Source organism: Vicugna pacos, chromosome 8 (genome assembly GCF_048564905.1).
Source record: "Vicugna pacos chromosome 8, VicPac4, whole genome shotgun sequence".
Taxonomy (NCBI): domain Eukaryota; kingdom Metazoa; phylum Chordata; class Mammalia; order Artiodactyla; family Camelidae; genus Vicugna; species Vicugna pacos.
In genome coordinates this window covers 52,679,476-52,705,485 of record NC_132994.1, presented here as the reverse complement: position 1 = coordinate 52,705,485, position 26,010 = coordinate 52,679,476, and the positions used below count along the sequence as shown (strand labels likewise).

Below are 26,010 nucleotides of genomic sequence, written 5' to 3'. Positions count from 1 at the left end.
CGCTGATGGCCTCGCCCAACATCAGCACTGTGGAGAAAACAATCAGAAAGGGGACCCCAGTAACCTGCCACCTCCACCCGCACGTCAGGCTTTGTATCCCAGATACACCACCACCTCTCCGGGGTCTCTTACTCCTTCCTGTGTGAAGCCAACCACTTCACATCCTCTCTCCTTCCCCTCCCTCCCCAGAACATTCCCCAGCCATCCTCCCTGCTCACCCCTGCGTCACCCACGTCCACATCACCCCGCCCCCAGCAGCCCACCCCAGGCTCTTCTTCATGTCTACCCCATTCCCATACTGTCCCTACTCCGTGTATTATAGGGTTTGTATTTTCTGCTTTTTTTTTTTTCTTCCTTTCCTCTCCTCCTCCCTCCTTGCGTTCAAGATTATGAATCTTTGCTGTGGGCCTTGATCTTCCTTCTCCTCCTCCTGTTCACCCCGGTGGTGTGTGGGGGAGGTGGAGAGGGAGGACCCTCAAATATGTATCAGCCCAACAGCCTTAAATCTCCTCCTTTATTATTAGGAAACAACAACCAAATGATGTCATGAATATGAACGGCATTGTCAGATGAAAAACAAAATCTTACCTCTCTTACATCTTACCCCCTCTCCTGGATCTCCGCTCCTCATCAGCATATACGCCTTGCCTGATCGTTTTCCCATCTTTAAAAGAAAAAAGCATTTTGATCCCATTTTCCTCCCTAGGTTTCTCCTATCATTTATTTGCACCTCTTTTCTTTGCTATCATTTATAGCAAAGTCATCCAGAGTTGTCTATATTCACTGTCAGCAATTCCTTTCTTCCTTTTCTCTCATGAACCTGCTCCCATGGGATGTTTATGGCCACCGCTCTACTGAAATTGCTCTTTTTAACATCCTCATTACCACCATATTGTTAAACCCAGTGATCAGCTGTTACTCCTTGTCTTAGCAGCTGGCATCGTGACTGTCCCCAGCATTGACTGAGGTGAGCGAGCCCTCCTTCCAGAAAAACTTGCTTCATTGCCTTCAGGGACCAACTTCCTGGTTGTCTCCTCCCAGTCACTCCTCAGCATCCTCTCTGGCTCTATCTTATCTTCCACTATCTTAAAGCTGGTGTGCCCTAGGGCTTCATCCTCTGACCGCTTCTCTATCACCTTCACTGACTCAACCTCAAAGCCAACAGCCTTTATACCATCCATCCGCCACTGAATCCAAAATTTCCATCTCCAGCTTCGACACCTCTCCTGAATTCAGGCTTCTCTGTTCAGTTGTTTGCACTACTTCTCTTCTCAAAGGTCTAACAAATATTTCAAACTTAGCATGTTCTAAACTGAACCCCATTGTCTCCCAAACCTACCCCACTCCTCTGTCTTATCTACCTCAGTTGATGTCAACAGATTTAGCCTTCTAGTTGCTCTGGCCACAAACCTTGGAGTCTTCCCTGAAGCTCTTTCCCTCACATCCTGTGTTCAATCTTCCAGAAAATACAGTGTTGACTCTTATTTCAAAATAGATCCTGAGCCTGGCCACCTTCACAGCTCCTCCCCTGATCGGGGTCACCATGCTCTCTCCCATGTTACTCTAGCAGCCACCAGCCTGGTCCTGTTTTCAGCCTCCAATCTATTCTCCACACAGCAGCCAGTGATCCCTCTAAATGTGATTAAGCGGTTCCTTTGCTCAAATCCTCCCGGGGCTCTGATGGCCCAGACAGCCCTCATCTCCTGCTACATGCCTGCTCATTCACTCTCATCAGCTGCACTGGCATTTTTGACGCATCCCAAACACACCAGCTACGCCAAAGACTCAGAGTCTGTGTCCTGGTTTCCTCTGTCTAGATTCCCTTCTGCCAGATGTCCATCCACCTATCTCATTGCTTTACCCCCTTCAGAATTTTCCTGTCGCCCTATTTAAAATCCCAATCTTATCCCAACTCTGCCTCTGCTCTCCTTCAGCTTTGTTCTAAAGCTGGTACCCTCTGCATTTTGTTTGGTCTCTTGTCTCTCTCCCCTTGCTATATTAAGTTCCTGGAGAGCAGAGAATTTTGTGTACTTTGTTCACTGTTGTTTCCCAGCACCTGGATTCATCTCTTCACATGTAATTGAAGCTCATTATTGAAATGAATAAACGAACAAATGAACAAATGAATGAATGAAGTGGATGTAGGAGTGAGGCAATCAGGTAGTCAGGGTGATCCCTAAAAAAAATTCAGCTTGAGAAAGTGCATGGATGGTAAACTAGGGGAGCCTGAAAGAAGAACAGGTTTCAGGGCTGGAAGGATTACACAGATGGCCAATAGACTTCAGGTAGAAATAGTATTCATTGGCAGCTGGATATATAAATATGTAATTCTGGAGACATTCAGGGTTAGGGCAAATTTGGGAGTAAGTGGTATTTAGGTTATGGAACCAGATGAGATCATCTCATCAGAGAGTAGAGAGAAGAGAATGAGGTCCAGGACCAAGCCCTAGATCGTGCCAACGTTTAGAGATCAGGCCGAGGAGAGTGAGCATCAAAACAACTGAAAAGGAGCCAACAGTGAGTGAGGCCGGAGAAGCGCCAGGAGAATACGGTATCACTGGAGCCGAGAGGAGTGCGGGAGGAAGGCGTGACTGGATGATGCTGAATGCTGCTCAGCGGCCGAGGACAAAGAGGGGGTGGCCATCAGTTGTCAGGTACGGTCTCAGAGGACTGAGATTTGAGGAGACAGAAGTTCATGAAGACATCAACTACAGGCCATGCTTTCGAGTTTTGCTGGGAAGGGGAGCCAACAGGAAGCTCATAACCTAGACTCTGTACCCATCACTGCTCCTCTCACAAGCATCCCACTCACCCTCAGACCACTCTGCGTTGCAGCTCACTTTTTCAAACACCTGCACTTCAAACACACCAGGACGGGGAATCCACTAAACAGCTATTACCCAGGTCCTTACTCCCTTTCTTGCCCTGCTTGGATTCCCTGCACCACCCTTCCCTTTACCCTGTCCTCTCTGCCTCCATCATCCAGGCAAACCTGAATTCTGATGAAGCCAATTCTTAGCTTGTTTTATCCCTGCATCCAAGGAACTACACATGGCTGGAGAAAACACTTAACTCAGCTGACAAGACTAGTTTTAAACTGACAAACATAAATCTCAAGTAGGTCTTCGGGAGTGTCTTGCAATCTACCATGTCCCTGGTGAGCTGATTTTCCTACCGTCCAAGCTGGTCAGCTCACACCCTGTTCTCTCTCCTCAAGGCTCCATCACTCTTTCCCACTGCCCCACTCTCTGATCTTGGTATTTTAGTTCACTGAGAAAACAAAGAGAAACAAATAGAGAGACCACCTCATCCTCCACGCCATCTACTAAACTGCCTACCTCTGAGCCCACCTTCTCTGCCTTGTTACAAAGGCCAGTTCTTCCATTTGTCCTGAGTAGGTCATCGATGTCCCCCTTCTGTGGGACCATCAGCAACACACACACAGAGCTGCAGGATTTCCCAACCTGAACAAAATACCTCCCTAGATCTCTAATCTCCAACTCCCTCCGGGTGCCCACCAGCTCCCTGCGCCCACCGTTCAGTTCCAGGGTGCTCTGTGTTTGTTGTCCCCGTGTCCTCCCCTCCCATTCTTTCTAGACCTTGCTCCACTCAGGCATTCTTACTCCCCAGGCTCCCATGGCTTCTGCTGAGTCATCACACCTCAGGGGCAGTGCTTCTACTACGGGACTTCCCAGCAGCACGTGCCCAGTTCCTCATGCTCCCTATCTTTAAACTTTTTTTTTTTTAACCTGTCTTCTGGAATATTATACTTTCCTGGTTTTCCTCCAGCCTCATTAGCCACTCCGTGGTCTCCTCTGCCTCCTCTCCCTTCCTCCCTTCCTTTGAATACACAGGGCACACCCTTAGATCGCTATCTACAGTCACTTCTTAGATGTGTTCCCAGGGCTGAGAAGCCATAAAGTCATTCATGCCTCCCAAATGTACATCTCTAGGCTCTGACCTTTTACTTGGTTATCAAATTCCCAAATCTAACTGTCCACTTAACCTCTTCAGTTGGAATGTCCGACAGGTATCTCTAACTTGACATGACCTACACAAAACTCTTGATTCCCAGTCCCGTTGACCTCCCCACCCCCAACCTACATTCCTCCACAAGGCTTTTGCTTAGGGTAACCGGGCAGGGGTGCTCCTCGGACCAGAAGCTTAGGGGTCACCCACATTATTCCTCCCACCCCCCGTCGACACTATCTGTAAGTCGTGTTAGCTCTGTTAACAAAACACATGACTATACATCCCACCAGCAGCGTTCCAAACCCAAGCCGCCGTCTCTCACCTGGATTCTGCGAGCCTCTAAACCGTCTTCCTTTCAACTCAGGGCTCGGTCCTGGACCTCATTCTCTTCTCTCTGCCTTCTCCAGTCTATCTTCATGCAGCAGTTAGATGGATCTTTTTAAAATGTCATTCCTCCAGCTCAAAACCCTATGGCTCCTACTACACTTCAGACAAAATTCAAGCTGCTTAACTGTGGCTGCTGCCCACCCCTCCAGCCTCCCCTCCTGCCTCCCCTCTGCCACGCACAGCTCGCCCTGCTCTCGCCCCCACACTAGGCTTCCCGACACAGTGCTGAGCTGCAGGTCTTCACACGGTTCCCTCATCTCTGATCAAATGTCACCTAATCTTCAGAGATGCCAGCAGTGTGGGACAGTCCCCTATCCCTCAAGTAAGTCTTTATCCCTTTCCCAGTTTCCTTTTCTCCTTAGCACTCCTGAAATTATATGCTTGTGTGCTTGTCTCCGCTTAAGTTCCTTGAAAGCAAGGGTCTTTACTCATCCACAGCACCAGCCATAGCAGCAGGCATGTTGTGGCCACTCGGTGAATGGGTTAAATTATAAGAAAAGATACCTGAAAAGGGAGAGAGAGGTTCCAAGGTGGTCTTTTAAAAAAATTAACATAAAATACTAGAGCATGTTATTATGCTGATGGGAATGATCCTGTAGACATGAATTCATTAATGCAGGAGCAAGGGGATAATGCAGAAGGCAGAATGTGTGTGCGCATGGGGGGGGGGTGTACTGGGAGAGCTTGAAAAGAGAGAAAAAAATGAGAGGATCTGGGATGTTATCTCCATCAGTTCTATGTAAGACTACCCTTGGAATCCTGGAATCCTTCCCTGCAGAAAGGAATGCCCTGATTATGTGCTGAGAAGACCTCCCACCTTGCACCTCTTTGCATGAGATTTGAGCAAAGGTCTGTTGATGCACTTTCATGACACATCAATGTTTTGCAATAAACACTGGTCTTTTTTTGCACAGCTGAAACATCAAAGCCCCAGAGTGATTAAAAAATAATAGCCTGCACATTTTTCCCCCCAAATACTGTAAACTAAGAATGACATTTTCATTAGTGCCTCTTTCTCTTTCAGGAACTATGTGAAAAACAACATTTGTTTCATGAGTCATCACCAAGAGGAATTAGTGCCAAAACTGCTTCAAAAAAGAAAACCCCAAGAACAGTTCTCGGAGTCTAAAAAGCTGCGGGGCAGGAGACAACCAATGTAGCTTTCTCCAGAGACCTAGTGGTCTCAAAGCCTTACAGATGGTGATGCAGTGTAAGGACACTTACGAGTGTCTTCCCGCTGATACACGTTGGCCACTCCCATGTTTTCTCTTCAGTTTCAGGGGAGCTAGTTTTATAGAAACAATCTTTAATCTCTACACCCCAAAAGCAACCAGAAAAGGGAGATAAGGTACAAGGTTCCAAGTGATCTCTTTCCTACTCTGAGCAGAACACCAGGTTAAAAATAATACCAGCTGGTTCAGTATCTTCCAACTTTTTTTCAGAGCAGCCTTTGAAAGACTATGGACCAGTGATGCCATTACCTTTTACCGTAAGGCTTGTATGCCTCGAGGCCAGCTGTGGCTTTATCATTCAGACACAGAAGTGGTCTGAACATAAGCTTATAGGTTTTGCCTATGAAGACACTACTTGCACTGGGTCTTGTGTCAAAAAGAACCAGGACACAGTGTGGACAATTGCACACATCTTCTGGGTTAGACAGGGTCCTGGTTAGGATTTTAGTGATAATTCCTAATAACAGTTCAACAACTATAGAGATTATACATCTTATTTTATGAATTATGAACTACAATGTAATGCAAAATATCCTTTCATGAATTTGATGTTAGTATTATAAAGTATTAAAAGAAACGATTCTGTAGTAGTTGAAAAAAATAAACATTTTTCCATCCATTTTTTAAAAGAATATCAATAGTAAGAATTTCAAAATCATGGGGCCAGATTTATTTAGAAGTATCTGTAAATTAAGACATGAGAAAAGGAGTCAGGCCATTAGGATATTTATCCAAATCTGGAAGTAATTAGGTTTGAGTTATTAATAAGTCAAGCTTATAAAATTCTCTCTTTTGTAAGGCTTTCATGGTAACTCAACCGCAGTCCATAATTTCCCACAACTCTTCACACTCCTCAGGAATATCACTACCTCAGGTTACGGCGTACGGGCAATAATTGATGCTCACTTCCATACGACTGCAGACACAATGAGTGACATCCAGACGATTCCCTCACTGTGCTCTTCTCTATGACCAAACAGAGATCACCGAGTGTACCAGATACTTGGGTTTCACCCACACCACAGTGTATTGCACTCTTCTGTATTTCTCCAGTTGAGTTTTAAGACCTGGGGAGGCATTTTACCCACTGAATTTGGATACGATGATAGAAAATCTACAATAAAGAATCTTAAACCACTTATGCAGTGACCCATTAAACCACTAGTAATATAAGCTTTGGGAAACACAAAAAGTATTGAACAACCTAATTTGAAAAAGAATACAGAAATGATTAACCTGAAGAAAAGAGAATCCCAAGAGTCAAAACTCCTTTTTATTAGACTGAAATTTTTCTATTGGCCCCGTAACCAACTGTCCCAGTTTGATATAAGGGTATATGATCTACTGCAGCCCCCTGTAATGAAGTGGTAAGACCACAATCTATGTGACCAATAGTAAAACTGCATTATCAGAAACTCGGGAGAATGACTCAAAGACCTGGTTCTGAAACATAGTATCTAAATTAAAATTGGTAGTGGAAGTTATGAGGAAAGGAGATTTGCCATCTCCATTCTACACGGTGTTTCATACACCACTTAGAGCAAACGCTACTTTGTTCATTTGTTTTGGAAGGAGAAGGAAAAATGTGTTCTGTCGAGGATCAATTTAAATTTATTATGAACCTTCAGTGGAATTATATGCTGAGATTAAAAAAAAAATCAAGACAGGTAATCAATATGAATTTTCTTTTCTTTGCTAAGCATCACAGATTATAAGATATCTACCAAAACTGTTACATATTGGCTGTGAAGTTCAAATACTGTATATACTTCAGGTATTTCTTGGTTTAGCCCTGCACTGCAAATGGGCAGGAAACTGTTTATAAACCTAGTAGGTTTATCACTATGTGGTTTCAACTTCAGTATCTTCAACACTCATATTTTCCTTTTATTATCCAGAGCGTATAATGAAAACAATTCTGTCTTCAAACTAATTTTTACCCAGTACACCCCCAATTCGAGCTTACTGACTTTTAAAAATAAAAAAGGGGGAATACTGATAATTTGTATGTAGATATTCAGTTTTTATTTATAAAAAAAAATGTACAGCACTTGTGAAAAGCCAGAAGACACCAGACATGCTCACTTCTTACCAGCTCTGTCACGTGTAAGTAGGTCACCCACGGCGCCGTGCCAGGCCACGCCCCAGCAGCAGCCCCGAAACCAGGTCTGGTTTCAGACCTGATCAGATTGTCTTTCCTCCTCTTTCTGAGAAAGCATTTTGATGAGCTACTGACCTACCTATTTTCAAGTCACATGAATACTGAAAAATATATGACATCTGGATCTGCACCCTGGCTATACAATCGTGCTCTACCCCCTCTTCTATAGTTCTTCTCTTTTTTTCCTTTTTTTTTCTTTTTTGTGAACATAGCAAAACAGGAGGTCACTTATTAAATTCATTCAATGTAAGTGGAAAACCTCAAGGTTTGAAACTGTCTGCCCAGAACCTGTAACTCTCACTGAATTTTATTCTGTGTATTTTATGAGGTTGCCTATCTTACTGGATCTTCAAATGAAGCAAATGAACACAAATGTAAAGAATGAGAAGTCTGAAAATCACAATCCAGTCCTCAAGAAAGAAAATATAATAAAAGTTAACCTCTGCCCTCTCACTTATGAGAGAGTGAGAGGCAGGGCAAGGGAAGGCAATGGGAAGAAAGACAATAAACATGAACTAGTAGGTATTGTTCAGTGCAGTTTTCGAGATATGAGAAGAAGGTAAGGAAAATGTACTAGAGTATGGAGGTTAAGATGTTACAGTTTTTCACAAAGGTTTCACTGGAAGATTGCGTTGCAGTATGATCTCTAATAAGTTTTAACTGGGAAGCTAATTTGATCTCCACTCGGCTTTATTTCTAGGTAAGATCACTGTTAGTCATACTAAACTCCTGAACACAGATGGCAGAACGTGACTGCAGTATGAGCCTGAGTTACTCTTCCTGGGCTCACGGGTGAGCCGGAGAGCCACTGTTTCACAGATGCGTATTTATTAAAAGTTTAAGAGTAGCAATCCTGTGTACTGAGTAGTCACTTTTGAGCCTCATTAAATAAGACACAGCCAGGGGGAAGACGTATCTTGCAAAATGGCTTTCAAGTTCAAGTTGAACTGTATTATAATTACACTGTGGCACAGAGGCAGCTTTGGGGCACTTCTTGCTAAAGACAGCACAATGTTTCAACTTCTGACAAGACTCTCAGTTTAGCCTTGAGTCCCAACCTAAGATGATTACTTTCCAACAACTAGATTTGAGTTTTTCCATAGTAACAAAGGTACATCTGAGGTACAACCCGTCACAGCTTCTTTCTCATCTTCATCTTGTAGGTGAGAGGTTCCTCTTTTTAAAACTACAATTCTGCAACTTTTAAAAGATAGTTAACATTTTCTATCATGTTAAAATAGCAACATAAAACATTATGTTTAATCTATAAAGCTCTACTCCGGTTCCCTAGAATTTATATACATGTTTTTATTTCTAATCTGCAAGAAAAAAATTTCTATTTGATATTTGGTAACAGAGCATTAAAAGATACTATACACACGTCGCATATATATATATATATTTACATTTATATATATATATATATATATTTACAAAATACACTTCAAAAAGAAGCCAACACACTTCAGCAAAAGTCTAAGCTTGCATAGATTAAAAAAAAAGAATTATGAGTACAATTTTTGTTAAAATAGAAAATGGGGAATAAAAGTTACAGAATGGATATGAAGAGAGATCTTTTCCAAACTTTTATTTGTGCACATTCAATTGAAAAAGATAACTTTTACAGGTTCTTTGGTGCCCATATTCAGCATACAAAAATGTAAAAGACTATTCACAAATAAAACATTAGCTCAAACTGGAAAAAAATAATGACAACAACACAACAATTTAAGGTAGTGCACACTGTGACAGCTCTGCTTACGGGGACATGAAAATTACTGCGAAAATAAATAGAATGTCCATTTGTAAAAGCAGCAATGTCATGTCTTGTAAACTTCCTTTTTATATTACAGCAAGGTTTGAAATAAGATCCAAAGAGACTGGAGCTTACACTGTAGCCGTGAATGAATAAAAGAGTCTATTTCCTCAATTACTGTTGGTCCAGTTTTCCTTTTGTTTTGAGTCCAATGTGCAGCAGGTTTTCAAAGGTGCTCAGTTAGGGATTCTAACCAGTTAAGTGATGAATTATAAAATTTCTTTCCTGCTTTCGAACACAAACGGGTAAATCTGCTCCACAGCAGTAGCAACAGCCTTTACATTGGGCCCTGGAGCAAAAACACAGCAGAGGAAGGCCGGGGTGAGCAGAGGCAACAGAGAGCGCTGGATTCCCAGAATTACAGACACCCAGGGAGTTGAGAATGTCGGGTTAAGTGTCTTCTAAAAACAATCTACACTTACAGAATTACACACATAGAGTAAGAACCAAGAGAATAAGGGTTTTTTCTGGACAATTAACACAAAATGATGATATTCATCTTGTTCTGGGCACCACTGAGAAGAAAGTATATAAAAACCCTCACAGATGCACACGGAGAATGCCAAGTGCTATCACAGGCGTATTAAAGAAAGGGATGACAAACGAGACTAGACAAGGCTTAGCCTCTTGCTTGCTGTCGTCTGGCGTTTGGGTAGGGTACGACTGAAGCTCAGGGATTACCAAGGATCCCAGCAGAGTTAGACAGAGCTGTTACCCAGGTGCTGAAAAACCTGGGGGCTGTTACAAACCGCATGGTCTAAACGTCCCCCCAAATTTACCCCTTCAGTATTCATGTGTTTACTACTAATCTGAACATTCACCCTCACAGCTTACTCTGTCAATTAAAAAAAAAAAAAGCACAAAGGAATGAGGTGATGCTATATATTAGTTAATTCATATAATGCTTGGAATGACTTTAAAAAAATGTAATCTTTCATCCAGACAGCTAGAAAAAAACGTAAAAAAGGACAACGAAAAACATTTCCATAAAATTTATTTTGAATAAAAATGTTTTTTTTCACTAAAGTACACTTACCTTTTAAAAGATCCTAAAAGTGTATATACGCAGCCACTGTGACCCCTTTGGAGGAAATGACCACATCTTACCCTGGTCCGCCCCTTCCTGACTCACCTCAGCCTGTCCACACAGTACAGGGCTGTGTCCACGAGAACCATTCAGTACACGTCTGCTGAATCGTTCACATTGCATAGGATATTCCAGATGCTACTGTCCAATGCATACTAACTGACCGGGTCAATGGTCTTCAGCTTGCTACTGCATTGTTTCATTATTTACTAACTTAATATGTATTTTACATATGCATTATTTTATTCCACACTTAGGGAGTTATCAATAGATCTTGGGGACTTGGTGAAATCTGGGCTCCAAAGTGTGGAAGCAGCAAGTCAAAAGACAGAAATAAATAGACTTGTTCCCCACTCTATTTTTAAGATTCAGGCCATGACCCAGGCAAAAACCTTTAAAAGTCTCCAAGGAAGATATCAAAATCCATGAATGAATCAAAATTAAAGCTTTTTCACTGAAGGTTTACAGGTGTTACGCAATCATTTTTAGTTTCCTCTAAGGATTGAAGGAATAAGAAGAAAATTCAAGGATACTAAAGGAATTTTCCTGAATTCAATTCTGCCAAAGGCTGGGTGGGACTTCCAAATTAACATCTCTGTACAATTTATAACCACAGTACCATTAAAAAAAATCACCCTGCATGCTAACACTACCCTTTGACATCTATGCCTCGTCATCGGAAACCACCCCTTCCAAACAATTAAAAAGGCTCAAAAGATGTAACAAAAAACACATTAAACATAACAAATAAGTACCGATTATATTCAAATACTTCACTTATGTGAAACCTCCATGAAGTTCATAGAATGGGTTTCTCTTGAGTACTTTAAAAGCAAGATGTCATCAACTTAAAAATTACATATAAAAATATATACTAGAACATTCTTAATTTCAAACGTTTGGAATCTATCCAAATGCCCATGAACAATGTATTCACACACTGGGTACTAAACAGCAATACAAGAGACTGATGCACAACTACACGGAACAGTACAGATGACTCTCAGCAAGATCATGATGAAGATACAGCAGACAGACACACAACAGTATTTAAAAGCAGGCAGAACTAATCTCCTGTGTTAAAAGTCAGGAGACTGGCTCCCTGAGAAGGGCAAGTGACTGAAGGGGACAAAGCAGACATTATTTTCTATTTTGGCCTGGACACCTCTTATCACACTCAATCCATAAGTGACAAGCTTGATGTCAATGTCATAAAATACCTGTTACTGTGATACTTCCCGTTGAAAAAATCTGCAGTGTAGCTCTCAGAGATTTTATCCGGTAGCACACAGCAGGATGAAGTTCAGGTTCGTAACTACACATAGAAAAGCCACAATTAATCTAAATACTTATAGCCTGACAAGTATTTTCAAAATTGGTAAGTTGTCTTGACTCTTCAAAGACCTACCTGGCATGAGGTCTATTGTTCTTTGTGAACTCTGGCAAACGGATTTCAAATGGCATGTTACACACGGCCAAAACATTAACAACCTTAAAATCTGTAAATATTACCTTCAGGAGAGAAGTAAAACCAATGAATTACTTTGAGACAAAACAAACAATCTGCTCATCAGGGCAATCTTAATCATTAAATTTCAATCCTTAAAAATAAGAGCAAACAAGATAAAACAAACACTTAAAGCATGGATTTAATATTTTAAGTTACCAGGGAATCCTTAATACTATAATTAAAAGGGTGTGAGGGGAAGGCTCAAAAACTTCATTAAAAAAAATGAAGTGTGAGATAACTGCATGATTACAACAGTACATCTGGGGTCTTCTGAATCTTATATTTAATTTTTTAAATGGGATATTTAATCTACTGGGATAGGAAGGAGAACAGTGAAGAAAAGGTTAAAGCTGAGTCCTCCTTGAAGAGTCAAAATGGAAAAGTTGTCATTAAAACACAAAAAAACAGTGGACACTTAGCTCCAAAGGCCAGACTTTTTCTTATATGCAGTAAGGTAAAATGACATTTCTGTGTTCAGTCAGATGTTTGTTTCTTTGCGGAGACAGAACGAGGAACAGAGTGATAAGGTTTTTTTTTTTTTTAACTCATTGGGATTTCTCTCAACACTTCTAATGTTATGCTAAGAGAAAAGGCTCTAAGGCTAAAAATAATGTCCTCTCAATGTTAAACACTTCAGCCACTCCTACCAATATTTTAACGGTTTTATCTTGTTATCTTTTCAACTGTTCCCAGCAAAACTACACATCTGGATGAACTAAGCATCCTCCATCTCAGTACTGGCACAAGGCAGTGGGAGAAAGTCACAAAGCGTGTGAAGCGGCTGCACTGTCGATCACGGCTCTCTATGCTGCACTCGGCCACCACCAACACCCCGACATCATCATCCTGACACTGCATTCTTATGAGTCAAAAACAGGCTGTTTTTTAAAATGAGAAGTGAAAAATGTAGAGTTGAAAAGGCAGTTCACTTGTAAGGAACAAGTCTCTCTCTCTATGCGAAAGGGATCTGGGAAAAAGCCAGGATCCTTTACAAACAGCCACAGGGGCAAGTTTTGCTACTAAATTTTTACGCTGAAGGACAGTATAATAAAACCCAGAAAAAGGTCAATCATAAGAGGACTTTCTGTGGGGATTTCTTTAGTCCATTAAATGAAAAGTATTAACTTTACAAAAATAAATCACTGAATATTTGCAATTTGGATATTTTTTCGAAAATGTTACCTGAAATCCTAACTTCTGGAGACTGCGGGCTAAACGCCTGGCACCAAATTTAGCTTCTTCTTCACTATGGTTTGAAAGAAAGAGAAAGGTTACCAGTTACCCAGGAAATAAATTTTATACTGAGGAACAAGGCACCCTGTACAAGTCATTTTGTTTTTAAGTCTAGAAAAATGTCCTTTCCATGAGGGGGAAATTAAAAAATTAAAATTAAAAACCCAAGTAACATTTACCTTGTTGCTCCAGTGCAAATAATTTTTCCTGAGGACCAAATTGTAGCTGTAATTCTAGGTTTTCTAAGCTTCATTAATACTTTCTGGAAAAACAAAAAACAAAAAAAACCCCAATAACCTGATTACATAATAAATGTTACTTTTCACACACAGCTCTGCTCTATGTGGTCATTTTAATGCTTAAATACTACTGCAAGCTTACCCAAGACTGAAATAACTGTCCTCCAAATCACTCATTCTGAAATCAAGAACTACACTGAACACAAAGAACATGTTAATCCAAGAGGACATGTCATTAAGTAAAAACTCAAGGTCTGTATAAACCTGTCGCCCTCTAAGACTTGAAATCAATGTACCACCGTAGGAACACGTCCTCTCACTCTGCTCCATTCACACAACTAGAATTTGCACTTTGCCCGGATCCTCAAACGCGCGGAACTTGTCCACACCTCAGGGGCTTCGCGAGGCTGTTACTTCCATCTGGAATGCTCTCCCTTCAGTATTCTCATTTCATTCAGGTCTCTCACACCTGATGTCATCTCCACAGAGAAGCCTTTCCTGATCATTCAACCGAAACACCCATCCCTTCCTTGCTCTCTGACTTCTAACCCTGCTTTATTCTGTTCCTGGTTCCCATGACTATGTTATCCTGTGTCTTACTGCCGAGATGCCTATCATGTACTCAAGGTCGACATGCAAATCATGAACGCAGGAGGAATGTTGGAGCTGGAGATGTAATTTTAGATTCCTTAGAAATGAAAGGCACTTAAAGCTATGGGTTTGAATGAAATTACCTACAGTGTGAGTATAAATAGGTCAAGGGCTAAGATCAAAGATAACATGTGAATTTAAATTTTCACTGCAACTTTTCAGTTATGTAAATATTTATGGTATGTCCATTATGCATGAGAGAGAGAAATGTTTACTGGTTAACAAATAAATGACATTTCTCCTTAAAACTCTTGTAACACTTTGAATTCCTCCCTTTCTCTGACATATGCCATATTATCAAACTAGGAATTAAATCTGGGGAGACAAAGCTTACCACAAACCCAAAGTAAAATCTGAGCTAAAACACATGATAAAACTTCATACACAAGTGGCTGAGTTTATTCCATGTTTAACTGTCCTTCACTACCAGCTTTTTCAGTTAACTCAGATTTTTCAGTTAACCTGCCTAGGAAAAATGACTTCTCTGCCCCAGGGATGCTAAAGTTCGAAAGCAGCAATAAGCCTTTTTCTCTTTTTAGATGTATTTATTCCTTTCTTAAAGTGAAGATGGGATTATGGATTGAAAATCTCTGTGACCCACTGAAATTTTTAATTGAATTTAATTCATCTTTACTTAGTTTATAGTAATAATAACTAATGAAAATTGACGAAGGTATACTGGCATCTGATTTTTAGAGCTTAAATATTTAGAGCCTTTCATACACATTCTTAATGTTTATAATAAATGTGTAAGATACTGTCATCAATCTTCATTCCATAAAAGCCAAATGAACACCCATTGTATTTTATGTTAATCTCAAAACACTAAGGTTAAAAGCAAGTTATCAGCTTTTATTTTAAATATTATAGGCTCAATAAAAACTAAAATTTAAAATGTCCAAGTGAGGATATGAACCATACTGCTTTCTGTAATTTGTTACTGAAGAGTATCAAGTACCTCGGCTAATTCAAAAGGGGTATGACAACATACTACAAAAATTACAATATACATATTAGGGTATTTGTCTATAGTTCTATTTGGATAAGCATACATGGAAGTATCAATGTCCTTTCTTCAAGAAAAGAAACTGAGAGAACAGTAAGTCTAGCAGCTGGTGAGTTCTTTGCCAAGACCTGGAGTCTAGGATCTCCAACAGCTGCCACTGCATGAGAGGGGAGGCCACTTCTACAGGGCTCCCTGCAAGATCACGTAAGACCAGCATATGGTAAGGTGCTCATAAACCATCTGTAGAATGAATAACTTCTAGTGTATCATTCATGGCTCTATAAAATTAGGCTATGTAGCACACATGACAAAATTCAGATACTTACTCCAACATCACGCTTATAAATTACATTTGCTCCCTCCAAAGCAATCTTCCTTAAGTTCAAATGGCATCTTGTTCTAAAAACACAGACTACATTTGTAATTAGAATGTCCAATGCAACATCACTGTCTGCATCCATTGGGGTAGTTTAAAAACTTAGCTTCCCACCACGAAGTTCACATCCTGAGAAATAAAACAAAATAAAATGATTAAACCCAAATGTTCCATTAAATGTTATTTTTCAAAAATAATCTTAGAAACTAAAATGCAGGAAGTGAATCTCTATTATTTATTTTTCCAGTGTTACTCGAATCTTGTCCCTTCTTTTCCCCACGAAAAATGTCACTTTTAAAAAGATAACAAGTCATAAAATCCTTCTGGGACTAACTTTCATTCCTTAAAATTAATAAGTAACTTTTCCACACCAGGAGCTTGCCAGACTTCCCTCCCACGACTTGCCTCTACAACCACCATGCTCCAAGTGCACCAAATTACGATGATTCTCCAAAGACACCACGTTCACGGGCTGAACCTTGTGGTCCCAATGTCCAGCCACTGATGGTATTATAACCCACCTCATACAACCAAGGGCTATAAAAAGGATAACCCATTTTCCCTCTATTTCAAGTAGAGCCGTTAACTTACTTCAGTTTAAAGAGGCAGCAATATTAATTGTAACACCTATTGACAGACTTCTCTCATTCACTAGTCATTCATCCATTCTTCACTTACTGAACATCTCTATACACTGAGGATACTGGAGGAAAAAGGAATAAGGCAAAAGCTTTGTGCTGAAGGAATTCACAAACCTCGGTGTGTGCTGACAGCGCTAACAAATCGTTACTTAGCACAATATCATTTTTATCAAAGATCCCAATCTTCCAAAATATGTATCTTTTCAAAACTATGACAGGAGTATTTCTACACACAAACAAACAAAAATGACCCCTCGTTTTTACTAAGCATGTGATTCACATCCCGCTAAAACAGTCGCTCTTTGACTGGGTTTCCACATCTTAAAAAATAACTAATGGTAATTCAACTCACCTACCCCACAAAGAGAAAATCAGCAAATACTAGTAATAATATTATAATTATCTTTATAATTCCCCGAAGCCACAATATGAAGAACTAGTATTCTTGATAAGGATTCAAATTCTTGTATGAATGTGAATATATGAATATAAACATATGAAAATATGAATTACTTGAAAAAATGAAGATGTCAAAAATTTCAATCTTGTTTTTCTGTCTTTTGGTTTCTGATAGGACCCAATGTGAAGTCAGATCAAGGCTTTTAGCACCTCTATAGGATCATGTAGCATTCAATTCTGTGCATCAATTATACCTCAACTTCATTATATTTTCTCACTCTATTGTTTTCAATCTGCTTATCTTTTTGTTTTTCTGTTCTTTGTGTATGTTTGAGCAAGCTCAAATGATTTTTATGTCCAAGAGGAGGGACGGGGCGGCAGCGGGGTCTGAGGGACAGATACACAGGTGGGCAGATTAATAAGGAGAGCACAGAAGCAATTAGCAATGTTGATCTTATGCAGCAGCCTGTATGCCTGACTCGCCACCTACTAGCTGTGAGGACTTAGGCAAGTTATACAATCTCTCTGTGTCTGGGTTTTATCAGCTGTGACATGGAATGGATGGTGCCTACCTGGTAATGCTGTGGGAATTACATAAAATGAAGAGTTTAGCACATACAGCTAGAAATAGTAGCATAAAAATGACAGTGATTAGGATAAGTTCAAATTAACAGGCAGAATGGAGGTTTCTCAGCATCACTTCCCATGGTTACAACATAACCCAAATACTGAGCCATCTGAACACCACCAGGTTTTCTGCTATTTTCCTATTAAAATTGGGAAACAACTGTGAGGTAGAGGCTCCCAAGTTGATCCCCCCAACATCCATCCCACCATTCCTTCACAATGAACACAACCCAGATATCTAGCTAGGTGCACTGTGGCAGAAATAAAACACTATATATTTTAGCCTCCCTGGCAACAGATGCAGCCAAGACCCTTTTGCCTTTCTGCCCTTCTTCATTCTTGCTGCCTCGAGTCTAGATATGACAGCTGGAGCTCAAGTAGCCATTTGGGTTCATGAGGTTATGAGTAAGTATGGAAGAACAGTTAAGACAAAAGCAGCCTGATTCCCTGATACTGTAAAACTTCTTCTTACCTCTGCACTTTCTAATTCTAGACTTCATGAAATGAGAGAAAAATCAACTTCTTATCTTAGAGCCCCCATGATGGACTTTAAGTTATATGCAGCCAATGATATGCATCCCATGATAGGGGCTACAAAAAGCTCTATTTAAGGAGATATTACACATGAAGAAACTATGTCAAATTTACCCTTTCATAGAGACTTTCTACATCAAACAGGCTCAAACAAATTGACTCAGATCCACTACTCTTGAGTACTAAACTACTGAACTGTCTGAGGGAGAATACATAAAGTAAAAACAAGTCAAAAAAGAAGGGGTAAAATAAATCTTTGAGAATGTAAATAAACTTTGAAATTAAGTCAAAACTGATGATTGTTTCTATACATCAGGAGCAACTTAAATTCTAAAAATGAAGTCATGGGCACAGATCATCATAAGTTAGGAATACTCACATTTTAGAAGAGTAACCTGCAAACAGTCTCAGAAGGTATCACTGCTTTAATAGGTCTTAAACCAAGGATATAATGTAATGACGTGAGTACTTAAGAGAAAAAAGAGGCAAGGCATCCTACATGAAAGACCCCACATTTTGAAGCAGTACTAAAAAAAAAGAAAAAAAGACCCATTTGCAAACAGTTTATCTATCTCGTAAAAAGACAGTATTGAATGTTTGCAAAGATTCACTTCTTAAAGCTAAACATTTCATGTACCTTTTAAATAGGATAATTCGAATGGCAATCCAATGAAAGAGACAAATCTCAATTTCTACAGTACGTCTGACAGCCTATCACACCCCTTTTAATTCTGAGTGAAGCTATATCATTTATCAATGGGTAAAAAAAGTCTGAGTAAACTTTATTTTCAGCATTAAAGAGGAACTGATTTCCCCTAAAAGTAGTACAAAAGGCTTAGATTATTTTCCAAAATATACACATAACTTTTTAAACAAAGTTAAAACACATACACGCACACACACAAACTGCTATAGGGAAGATGGGGAAAACTAATTCCCATCAGGGAAGAAATATTCCAAATTGCTTGTAACTATTACGGTACCTATAGTTAAATATCTGGATCACTTATTTCATCTACTAAATTCTGAGCTTCTTGAGGTCAAAGACTACAACTTACATGTCTATACACACCCACAGCTCAACACCATATCTGCACATAGTAAATGTTCTGTTATTATTTGGTGAATGATTGCTAGAAACTCTAACATGTCAATTCCTAGCCTGTATTAAACTTCTCATCTACCTAAAACTCCAAAGTATTTCTTTTAATACTAGAGATGGAAAAAACTAAGTTCTAGCAAGCCTGAAACTTTACCTCCAAAGACACTTACTTTCATATGAATACAAAAGAGCCGAGAGTCTTTTTTCTTCCCTACAAGCCCCTGAAATGCTTGAAGTCCATGAACACTCATTTGGAGTATGCTTTATTTCACGCAGATTTATACACAAACATTTAAAAACTTGTCTGTATGGTTCCAAGGGAAATGGGTGTAAGCAATTCCACAAAAAGAACAGTATTTCAAAGAGGTGTTTACACTCACCAAGCTGTTAAGCCTAACACTACAGCATGAAATATTTAAAATATACAAAAGGGCAAAAATGAACATCTGTGTACCCACAACCCGCCTTAAAAAATTAAATGTACAAAACAACTAAAGTCTCCTCACGCACTTCTCCCAAATCACATCCTCATCCCTTCCCTCTGGACGAAAGCTCTACCCTGAATTGTGTTTTATCATTCTCATACATTCCTTTTAAAGTTACTCCATATATATTATATCCCTGAACCCAATTAAGTCATGATTTAAAAAAAATACACTGATGGATTTGGCTTGCTAATATTTCATTTAGGGTCAATATGTCTATGTTTGTAAGTAGAATTAGCCTATAATATTCCTTTCCTTATCTGGTTTGAGTATCAAGGTTATACCAGATTTATCAGACAAATTAGGCTGGTTTCTTTTTCTTTCTTCTTCTTCTTTTTTTTAAATTTTATTTCTCTGGAAGACGGTTCAGACCTTATTTGAAAACTGTCTGAACTTGTTTCTTGTTTGTTTCCTCGATGGATTTAAAAAGACTAAGTCAATTTAAGAGTTTTAAGAGATGATGTCTTCTATTTCTTCTTGAGTCAGTTTTCCTAAATTATATTTTCCCAGGAAATTTTCCATTTCTTTTAACATTTAAAAATTAATGGCATAAGTTTTCACGGTTTTCTTACAAATTTTAAAGCCTCTACTTTAGTATACTTACCTCTTCTTCATTATAGTATCACTTATCCCTGCTTTTTTTCCTATCATCAATCTTCCTGAAAGGTTTTTCTATGTTTCTTCAAAGGACAAATTATCGGCAGTTAGTTGATCCTCTTTATTAAATTTTTTGCTTTATGTTCATCATTTCCTTCCTTCTACAGAGCTACTCTCCCTAATTTCTTGTACTGGAAATTAAGTTGAATGCTTAATACTTCAGTTTTGAACTTTTTCTCTTTTCTCAAATGAACATTTAAGGTGATTATAACCAAGTGCTGTAGATATGTCTGAAGTTGGATACACAATGTTTTCATTATCCCTTGACTCTAACAGTATGTAAGTTTCCATTATTATTTTTCTTGGGCTAATTAGTTATTTATTTAGAAGTTCCTGGCCTTTAGAAATAAGTAGTTTTTAAGTTCACTAGTAATGAGGAAGTGCTAATGTAAAAGAATGAGATACCACTACTTACACTGGTAAATATCAAACATTGCTGGTGAAGGTGTTAAGTAAACCAGCATTCTTTCATAATTTGGTACAAAACCTTTTCTACAGGAGATGATCTGGCAGTGTGTATTCAAATAATTCAAAATATGCACGTATGTTGAATCGCAGGCAATCATTAAGAATACAGCTGGAGGAACAATTCAATGGAGCAAAAGTATAAATAAAATTATATATTGCAATTCTGTTAACAATAGAAACCTACATGTCCATCTAGAAGAGACTGATTAAATAAAGTACAGCACAGTCTCATATAACAGACTGTTGAACAGACTTTATAAATTACAACTACATAGATGTAGATGGAGGCCCACAATGTAAAAACAAAAACAACAACAAAAAAAACTCTGATAAAATTCATTTTGGTTTATATATCTATGTATGTGCTTATATACTTATACCTCCAAAATTTTAACAATTACTCTGTTCAGAGAGTTGGTACCAGGGTGACCTTTTTGCGGGGCTGCGGTGGTGGGGGAAGTTAAAGGCTTTATTTTGTTTTTATTCATTCTTCATATTCATTATTTTGGGGTTTTTTTTTAAGCTTTTTTTTCTTTATTTGAGGTACAGTTGATTTACAATAATAGTATGTAAGTTTCAGATGTACAACACAGTGATTCAAAATTTTTAAAGGTTACATTTATACATACTGTATAATTTATACATTATACAGTTATAAAATATTGGCTATATTCCCTGTGCTCTATAATATATCCTTGTAGCTTATTTATTTTATACACAGTAGTTTGTACCTCTTAATTCCCTACCCTCATTGTGCCCTTCCCCCTTTCCTTTCCCCATTGTAACCACTAGTTTGTTCTCTGTATCTGTGAGTCTTTCTTTTTTGTTATATTCACTATTGTTTCATTTTTTGGATTCTACATATAAGTGATATCATACAGTATTTGTCTCTGTCTTACTCATTTCACTAGGCATAATACCTTCCAAGTCCATCCATGTCATTGCAAATGGGAACATTTCATTCTTTTTTATGGCTAGGTAGTATTCCATTGTGTATGTATACACACACACACACACACACACATCAGAATCACTTTTTAAAACAATTTTTTCTTCTATTGTTTTGTAGAGTCTAAATTTTTAAAACAAATACTATAGTAGATTCACTCTAAGAAAAATTAATTTCAGTTTAATTAAATATAACTATCTACAATTTTCCCATTGCCCAAGGCCTAATATTAAGACATGGTTTAATAAGGTGATTTCTCCTGTTTCTCAAGTAAATGCCTAATATGAGTTTGTCAAATATTTCCTCCTAATAAAAAGCAAAATTGAAAGTTGATGCTGTCTTAACTTCAGGAAATAACACATTTCTAGCATTGTATTAAAATACACTATAGAAGCTGAAGCAGCTATTTCCTCTCTCAATGATTTTTATAAACAAGTGGTATTTTAGGTCCTCTGTCCTCTTTCTAGTGGTATTCATACTGCAACTTTAAAGCATCACTTGGAAAATATCGCCACCTCCTGGCTTTTAAGACAAACTACATCCGAGACTACAACTTTTTAAAAATCTTCCACACCAGAAAAGATTTCAACTAAAAGGGAACAATAAACACTGTTATAAAAACAAAGCAAAAATAACTCTAAAATCTAATTAAAAGCCAAAACAACAGAACTAAATAAATCTGAGAATACAGAAAAGTAGACATGCTACTTTTAAGTGTATGCAAGTTGCATCTGAGGATGCACTCACTGTGGGTGAGTCCTCAAAGATTTAACCACAGAATTACTGTCCATGATTTGAGAAATGGTGGGGGTGGGGGGAGACTGAATATAGACCAATTTGCAAACACAGTGTGAACCCAGGTGGTCTCCTAGAGATCATTCATGCTACAAATAAGACATGCCATCCAAACTAACCTCATATTCTTTATAAAGCTCCCAAAATAGCAGTGTAGGAAATAGACATTCTGTGCTCCTGATTCCAACAGACTGCGTCACAGACTCTTAACACATGCCTGTGACCAAGATGGGAAAAGCTAACATTCTGTCTTGTAGAAAGAGGGTGTTCTTGCACATCTGCATAAACCTTACAAAAGGGGGCGCTGACCTAGTGTTTATATTTAGGTATGAGACACTGGGAAGTTACCTCCCTTCTCTAAGTCTTAATTTTCTCTTCTGAAAATTGGTGATAATATCACTCCATCTCCCAGGGTGCTTTTAAGTTTTAAACATGATTACGTCAAGTACATAGCACACAACATGTGTTCATTAAATGGTGGCTATTAGGTCTAATACAGGTTCACAGGCAGTAGAATATTGTGACCAGACAGTATTTTTCGAATTGACACAAACAAACCTTTTGAGAATAGTCACATTAACAGATAGAAAAAACAGAGATCCTAACAGGTTAAGCAGAGGTTGGCAAACTACAATCAATGGGCCAGGGCCTGTTTGTTTTGTAAAAAAAAAAACAAAAAATTTACTGAAACATAGCCATGCTCATGTGTTTTCATGTGTTTATGTAATGACTATGTGGCAGAGCTGAGTACTGAGTAGTGTCACAAAGCCTAAAGGACCTGTAAGGCTAAAATGAGTTACTGTCTGGTCCTCTAAGAAAAAGTTCCCAGAGTCCTAGGCTAGCCCAGTGGGGCAATATCAATAAAATAAAATGTAATGCTAATACATGTAAAGCTCACATTTTTATTAAAGTGAATAAAGCATCTGTATATCATGGTCCTTGACTGGCTCTTGGTTTGAACAGAACAGCTATAAGAGGAAATCTGAGTGTGGTAAGATGATACTAGGAAATTACTGTTAATTCTGCTTGGTGAAATAATAGAGTGGCTATGTAGATGATTATGCTTATTTTTTAGACATATATATTGAAATATTCAGGGGGTGGGCAATGTCATGTCTGTAATTCACTTTAGGATACAGGAATTTTTCACCATCTGAACTCTGTAATGGATAGATTTGGATAGTTTCAGATAATTCCCTCAATATCTGGAATCCTGCCATAGGAACCAAACAAATATGGACAATCTATTCTGAGCACAGAATAGATCTGGAGAGTGGGTCTTAACAATCATTAAATCTAGGCAAAAGGATATGTGGGTGTTCATTACACAGTTCTCCCTACATTTCTGTTTAAAAATTTCCATAATAACTTTAAAGAGTTGTTTAAAATGAAAAACATTTTCTTCACAATAGGTCACACTAAGACAACATGGGTTTTAATTACATTACTTAAAAAAAAAGATTAAATACACGTATTCAGAGCAAAGGAAGTACTAGCTTCTCTGCTATTAAAATATCTAGAATACCCTGACCTTATCATTTAAAGAGGGCACCGATATCCAGATACCCAGAGGAAAGTAGGATGGCAAAAGATATAAAAATAGTTGTGTGAGGAAAGTCTCAGGACATTAAGCGCAAGAAAGACAGTAGTTCTCAAATGTCTGAATAAAAAGGAAACTGAAAGATCCAATGAAAGTCACAGGGAAGCAGACCTCACAAAGCCACACCAAAAACCAAAAACCTGCAAAGCAGCAGGCTCCACAGAAGGCAAGTGTCAAAAAAAAGGGAGGTAGGACAGGATAATTAACCAAGTGAGGAATGCTCCAGGCTGAGACTTTTATTAGGTGGAAGATGCAACTAGATGGTGTCTTAGATCCCATCTAATTTTCAGATTCCAGGATTCCAACATTTCAGATGAAGACATACTACAAATTTAGAAATTGTATACTGAATTGCAATTTTAATACTAGAACTAGAATTGTGTTCCTTTAGTTAAATGAATAGCCCAATTCTGAACTTCCCACTCTCCCTTCAACAAGCATTTGTGTTCAAGTGGGCAGCAAAGGAAGAAAGTTAGATGTACTACGAGGCAACAGCACAGGCAGGTGACCAAAACTGCAACGTCTTTGTCTGGCATGGTGACATCACATCATGAAGACATTTCTTCATGATGTGATGTCACCCAGCAGCTATACACTGGGAGCCAGTCCTTGGTGTTGGCATTTTTGTGTTTCTAGCCATATAAAGAAAAAGTTACTAACAGTATGCCTGGCCAAAAACCCCCTTGTATACTTTGAAGGAAAGGGTTATATATTATACCACTTGTATTAAATAAAACAGTTAAGAAATGCTTAAGCAAAAGCTAAAGTAGTTGATGTACAAAACCATCATTACATTAAGTTAAACAGAAAGTTAAACTATCTTCATTTCGTATGTCTCCACCTTCTATCCCTGACTCAATCTAAATACCAATTCTGAAGACTGGTAAGCAGGTGGTAGTCATGTAAACAACTGGCATCAAAATGGTTATTACAACTTTAAAAAATCAATATTAAGAGAATTACAAAGACATTGTTTTTTTTTTTAATAACAACTGTGAGGGTTGCCAGCAACTATCTATTTGAGAAATAGTAAAGAAGAATGTATTCTATGTTTCAGTCAATAAAAATATTTGTAATGGTGCCTAAAAGGTGGTGCAGGAAGATCTGAATGATGCTGATTTTCTGAATGAGGGTTTAAGGAAAGATATGTCAGTGGTTTACACTGTCATAATAAAGTTCCAGTAGAAAAAGTGAAGTATTTTGCAACTTAAGAATACATAATCTAATGCTTATTCCATAGTAATAATGTGTAAACAGTACTCAGCTTAAGAATTTCACTATTTTAACATGTACTAAACTGTATCTATAAAGTAAGAAAACTTGGATGTAAGATGTGGACCTTAATGGAAGCTATGTGGTGGGGACCAGCTCTGAACTGTTCCTATCCTTATTTGCAAAATACAAACAACACTATTTACTCACCATATGACTGATTTGACGGATTAATGAGTAACTCATTATAATATGCTCCATTAAAGTAATATATTAGCCAATGCTATCATTAAGATTAATTTTAACTAATGTACTATTATAGGAGAAAAAAGTATATTTTACTGAATACAACTTGAAGTCTAGGAATTTAAATTCATAGATGGGAAATCTGGCATAAAGATTCCTTATTATGTAAAAGAAAATTTATTTTACATAGATTTCTTAGTATTTCAAATAAACAGTCAACATGTGAGTTTTAAAGATGGCATGTCATTTTTCTGATTATGTAAGAAATATTTAGGAAAAAACTCACCCATAACCCCACCACAGTGATAATTACTGTTGTTGTTCTATGCTCACATAGGCACAAGTTTGGAGGTTGGCTAAATCCATATATTTATCTGTGCATATTAGACAAGATTGGGATCACATGCATACACTGTTGTATCTGAACAAAGGATTTTGTAAAAATCTTCAACAACCTGAGATATGAAAAATAGGAATACTGAATTGATTTCCCTTGAATACTAAGGAAAGTGAACTTTTTGAATATTACTAAATACTTGTATTTATCCTATGTGAACTGCCTCACCTCCTTTGCCCACTTTCCCTCTGAGATGTCTCACTGACTTCTAAGCACTCATATATGTGG

General features: G+C 38.3%; 2 protein-coding genes across 8 annotated transcripts in view; one reads left to right on the top strand and one right to left on the bottom strand.

The window, feature by feature from the left end:
• The window catches only part of SLC2A12 (solute carrier family 2 member 12), a 57,513-nt gene extending 48,274 nt beyond the window's left edge, over positions 1-9,239 (top strand). For 2 of the 4 annotated variants that reach the window (XM_006200072.4, XM_031680034.2), the window contains one exon: positions 5,384-6,732. In XM_006200072.4, coding sequence (XP_006200134.3) covers positions 5,384-5,519 — 136 coding nt within the window. In that variant the 3' untranslated portion in view covers positions 5,520-6,732. Of the gene's footprint in view, positions 1-5,383; positions 6,733-8,452 lie in introns of those variants that run through there. The other 2 variants (XR_012075017.1, XR_012075018.1) reach the window with 2 other exon arrangements.
• Positions 9,240-9,325: 86 nt separating this feature from the next.
• Positions 9,326-26,010, bottom strand: part of TBPL1 (TATA-box binding protein like 1) — a 30,273-nt gene continuing 13,588 nt past the window's right edge. For 3 of the 4 annotated variants that reach the window (XM_072965900.1, XM_006200071.4, XM_072965901.1), the window contains exons 2-7: positions 15,621-15,799; positions 13,578-13,660; positions 13,348-13,411; positions 12,064-12,167; positions 11,876-11,970; positions 9,326-9,857 (exon numbers count right to left, since the gene is read on the bottom strand). In XM_072965900.1, coding sequence (XP_072822001.1) covers positions 9,778-9,857; positions 11,876-11,970; positions 12,064-12,167; positions 13,348-13,411; positions 13,578-13,660; positions 15,621-15,755 — 561 coding nt within the window. In that variant the 5' untranslated portion in view covers positions 15,756-15,799 and the 3' untranslated portion in view covers positions 9,326-9,777. The remainder of the gene's footprint in view (positions 9,858-11,875; positions 11,971-12,063; positions 12,168-13,347; positions 13,412-13,577; positions 13,661-15,620; positions 15,800-26,010) is intronic. The other variant, XM_072965898.1, reaches the window with a different exon arrangement.